The 5,032-nt window shown below is 44.0% G+C and overlaps 1 protein-coding gene across 1 annotated transcript in view; it reads right to left on the reverse strand.

The window, feature by feature from the left end:
- Positions 1 to 245: 245 nt before the first annotated feature.
- The window catches only part of LOC118477915, an 11,981-nt gene continuing 7,194 nt past the window's right edge, over positions 246 to 5,032 (reverse strand). The window contains exons 2-4 of the mRNA XM_035970587.1: positions 2,292 to 3,726; positions 1,310 to 1,474; positions 246 to 532 (exon numbers count right to left, since the gene is read on the reverse strand). Coding sequence (XP_035826480.1) covers positions 446 to 532; positions 1,310 to 1,474; positions 2,292 to 3,341 — 1,302 coding nt within the window. The 5' untranslated portion in view covers positions 3,342 to 3,726 and the 3' untranslated portion in view covers positions 246 to 445. The remainder of the gene's footprint in view (positions 533 to 1,309; positions 1,475 to 2,291; positions 3,727 to 5,032) is intronic.

Raw genomic sequence — 5,032 nt, forward strand, 5'->3', positions numbered from 1 at the left:
TCATCCCTGCTTGCCACAGTAAGAACTGCAGAAAAAAAACCTATCTGGACACCCACACCCTCAAAAGGGCGGTATCATAGGATCTGGCTGCAGAACCAGATGGTCAGAGCCGCTGCTTGGGCAGGCTGGGATCTTCACAGCGATGTTGTCATCATCATTGTCGTTCTCCCCCTTTACCAGGATGTAGGCCACGAACAAACACCTTCCACCTTTCACTACCCTGTTTTTCAAAAGTTTTAGTAGAAGTTTGGGGGGGCCGCAACTGCATAAGGTCAAATGAGCACCATTTCTTCATCCTTTCTTAGCCGCTTGATGCTATACTATGTCTTGAAATGTTCCTGTACATCAATTTCTGTGACTTTTCTCCATGTTGACGACGTTGTGATCGTCCAATAAAAAAAGATTAAATCAGTTATGTCCACTCTTGGCTTGGGTTTGGTCATCCTCAGACCTCTTCTGGTTCCCGCGCCTTGTCAGGCTCTGACGTCAGGTAGTCGATAGCCATGCTCAGACGACGGTTTCTTGCCAGAACCTTGAAAAAAGCAAAAGTAAAGAAAAGATAATATCACCGGAACTGCATCCGTGGGTATAACGGCGTATGTGGTGTCATGTTCAGGCACTCCTCTGCGCACGGATAAGATATAATTTTGATTCCCGTATGGGGAGGAGTTTTATTAACTATCTTCGTCTTTTTGCTGGATCATTGTATCCCTCTCAGTATAGGTTGACCCTAACATACAGGGTAGAAACTGCCTGCCTCTTAAATAATAAAAAAAAATACGTCAAAAGGGGAGTAAAACATTTGCAATTTTTTTAAAGCAGTAACTCGCCCAGATTTGTCTCTCTTCAAGGACCATGCGCACGTTTCTCAGTAATCTGAAAGGTTATATTAAGAGATTATATTATTATATACTGTATCCTGGGAATGTTATTATTCTCGAAGTAGCGTACAACAGGCATTACAAAGAGGCAGCAATGGAAATAATGCTTGAAAGCATTATTGAACTATTACTCTCGCATCCGCACTTTTCCTATAGCTTGCTTTATAACAAACTTTTAAACAATTGCCTCAGTCTTGAGTAAAATGCCCTTCTTCCTATGGATGCAAAAGAAAAACAAAACAACATAAAACAAAACCTACAATAATGCACAGTATTTGCACTTACGAAAATGTTGATCTTCTCTAAACCTGAAAACACGATTTTAAATCATTTTTTATATAGGGTATTCTACTGTGTGCACAATTCTTGAGCACATAGAAATTGAGGCGGGGAGGCGGGGGCATAGCCAAACTTATCTTTGTCCTCACCTCACTGAGTTTACTTTCCAGATCGATTTCAGATTTCTTCCACAAAACAAGCAGGTCTTCCTTAGACAAAGCCTCCAGGGTACACTCGTCTATGAAGTCTGCGGGCAGCTGGCTCTGGTAACCAGACATGGCGTGACGTCGTAGCGTAGACTTCACACGGTTGTCCTGGAAGTTGATGGAGACACGTACCATATTTTTTTTTTAAATGGTGAAATGGTATGGGTTTAACGTCCCTAACAACACTATTAGGTTATTCAAGAGGCAGGTACTATATTATTCAACAACAACAACAGCAATAATAATAATAATAGTAGTAATAATAAGAATAATGATAACGATAATGATATTATCATTATTGATAATAATAATAATAATAATAATAATAATAATAATAATAATAATAATAATAATAATAATAATATTAATGATGATGATGATTAATGATGATGATGATGATGAAGAAGAAGAAGAAGAAGAAGAAGAAGAAGAAGAAGAAGAAGAAGAAGAAGAAGAAGAAGAAGAAGAAGAAGAAGAAGAAGAAGAAGAAGAAGAAGAAGAAGAAGAAGAAGAAGAAGAAGAAGAAGAAGAAGAAGAAGAAGAAGAAGAAGAAGAAGAAGGAGAAGGAGAAGGAGAAGGAGAAGGAGAAGGAGAAGGAGGAGAAGAAGAAGAAGAAGAAGAAGAAGAAGAAGAAGAAGAAGAAGAAGAAGAAGAAGAAGAAGAAGATACTGAGTGTATACGTATACATAAACACGTGTTTTCACACACATGTGAAATTAAATATATTATGGTTATGGCGTCTGATTTCTAAATCATAATAATGCATATCCTCATAAGTTGTCAATGTCTATGTCCAGTCATTTTACCTTTTCCATGTGTTTAGATCTGTTATCTATCTATCTATCTATCTATCTATCTATCTATCTATCTATCTATCTATCTATCTGTCTATCTATCTATCTATCTATCTATCTATCTATCTTGCCTTCAACTTGAGGTTCCTCTTGAAGTAGTCCCTGCTCTGTTTGTTATAGCTTTGCGTACGCCTGCTATTGTTGGGCAGCTGGGCAGGGTCTAATTGTAGATGAGGGCCGGTATCCGAGAACTTCCTTGGACTGTAATTATGATGAAAGTTCTGCGCGTCAGCCACAGTAAATACGCTATTGTGCCGTCTTTTGTCAGCGGGCGATCTGGGTGATGGTATATGGGAGGCACTGGGCACGCCAACCACAGACAAGTCAATAGCAGGCTGAAGATTAGACACGGATGAAGGAGATCTGGCTTGCTCACGGGGCGTGACTGGTTTTGAAAGCGAGACACAATTACCGGTGGACGCAGATCGAGGGATGATGTTCCCACTGCTGTTCTGCTTGCTGCCAGGTAGGAGTGCTTGCGGTGCTACAGAAAGAGTATGGCTGGATTGGGAGCTGGGGATTTGAGGACTGGACGAATCAAGGATCACGGGGTCGATTGGAATATTGACCATCCCGTCATTCAGAGGCAACAACGGTTCGAGGTTTGCAAACAAATTAGACGCTGCGTTGCCATTTGCATCTGGATTAGCTGCACTTGAAAGTGGATGGTTTTCCACGCTGTCGATCGTTACATCGTCAGGGTTTACGGCGGAAGGCAAAGATATCGTTGGGGTTCTGCTGTGATCCACATCTCCAGAACAATGGCTCTCGGTAGTCCGTGGAGGGGAAAACGAATGACGTCGTTCATTGGCTGGTGTGAGAGAGGATGAACGATCTGCTAGAGATGACTCGCTAGATAAGTTCCCAGAGCAGCCCAACGACGGCGTATTGTCCGTATTCTCATCTAGTGCAGCTGCACGAACAAGGCGTTTGGTAGAATGTCTTGGTGCTGCTCGCATATCCCTCCCAGAAAGACGAGGTGCTAAGTTGGAATTTGATCCAAAATCAAATCGCCCATTCAAAGGTATTACATTTCCATTAAAAAAAGGAGGCTCAGGGTTTTTCTGCTGGAATCGTGGGTACACGAAATAGGAATCTGACCGCTTCCTAAAGGGGTGCATTTCATAGTTAGGATTTTTTGGAGGCCCACATGACCTTGAGGAGAGTTTTCTGTGAGGACTCGACTTTAAAACGCCTCCTAGTGGATCGATAGACCATTCAGGAATTTGCAAATCGTCTAAACGTAGACCATTGGTGGCTAAATCTTCATCCTCGTCTTCCTCACAACTGGAGAGGGACCCGTTACGACGAAAGAAACGGTCGACAGCCAGGTCCGAGAAGTGATCTTCGCAGTAAGCGGCATTGTTCACGCCTCCCGCCCCCGTCTCCTCCCCGTCGTTGATGACGTCAACATCCACGCCCCCACGTGACGCCTCGTCAGTGTCGAACTCGGAGTTATCGGCCGTTTCCGCCTCTTCTGAAGCCGACTGCAACTGTCGATGGTAGCTGGGGAGTAAAGTGAATGGTTTGCTGGTGGTGTAGATGAGGCTGGGTTGTATTATGTAAGAGGAGGAAGAGGAGAAGAAGAAGGAGGAGAATGAGGAAGAGAAGGATGAGGGATGGGAAAGGGGGGGGGGAGAACGAGGAGAAGGACAAGGATGAGGAGCAGGATGAGGAACAGGATAAGGATGGGTATGTAGAGGAGGAGGACGATGACGACGAGGAGGAGGAGCAGGAGACGGAAGAGCAGAAAAGTGAAAAAAAGAAGACGACATAAAGACGAGGAATGAGAAACAGGAGGAGGAGGAGGAGGAGGAGGAGGACTAAGAAATAGAGAGGCAGAGGAGGTGGGGGACGAGGAGGAGCAGACGGTTGACAAAATGGTACAGTACCAATTAATTGTATTTAGCCAGACTCTTGATAATTTTCCCAAAGTGTACAAATAGATATCAGTGCTCTCTTTGCTTTAGACCAGATTTCATGACTCGACGTCAGCGAAAATGAAAAGCAAAGCGCAGGACCAGCCTTGGGCGTATGGTTTTCCCAGTTTACTACAGCAGGCAAACACAATTAAGAAGAGGTCAAGCAAAGCTGCCATTGCCTTGGGTACACTGCCCCAGAAATAGGATAAGATCGGAACTCGTCCACGTCTGGGAAGAATGCCCCTTGGGCGATGTTTAAAAATATCCGGTAAAGCTGATTAATTAAGTGTCCCACGTCACAACGTCTCAACAGCCCGGGTACCCCATGGGAATAAGCGGCGCACTCTTTAATCTCTACCGTCGTCGCGGAAGGATCCCGTCAAACTCCGGAAATTGATGCGCGGTGAGAAATAGTTCCATATGGCAAACACTCCATCATGGCGTCGGGAGAGACGATGCGGAAATGGAAAGTGGAGAAGGGGCATCGAGGCGAATGGCGGGACATCGGCTATTGAACTGGGGCTAGGGCTGGTTTAGTGTTCGCTTTCCGCGTAAGACGGGGCTGCTCGATTGGGTCGGTGGTTGTGAAGTGGCGTGGCTACAACTCGGAGGACGATCGAAGAGCGATAAATAGAGTCTTGATTCACTTTTGGAGTTACTGTGCCTAAATTCGGGAGCGCTCAAAGTTGATAAAAAGCTGGTTCGTGCAGCTATATTCGTTGACAACTTATCAACGTGTAGACGTTTTTGCTTTCACGAAACAACATTTTTCCTCTACTCTATCTCAATCATCAATTAAAAATGACAAATGTCAGCTTTATAAAGCTTCCATTTTGAGTTCGACATGCCGTAAGACTACATTACAACCCCCTCCCCCTTTCCGCAGAACC

The sequence above is a fragment of the Aplysia californica genome, unplaced genomic scaffold (genome assembly GCF_000002075.1).
Source record: "Aplysia californica isolate F4 #8 unplaced genomic scaffold, AplCal3.0 scaffold00291, whole genome shotgun sequence".
In the NCBI taxonomy this organism is placed as follows: Eukaryota; Metazoa; Mollusca; class Gastropoda; order Aplysiida; family Aplysiidae; genus Aplysia; species Aplysia californica.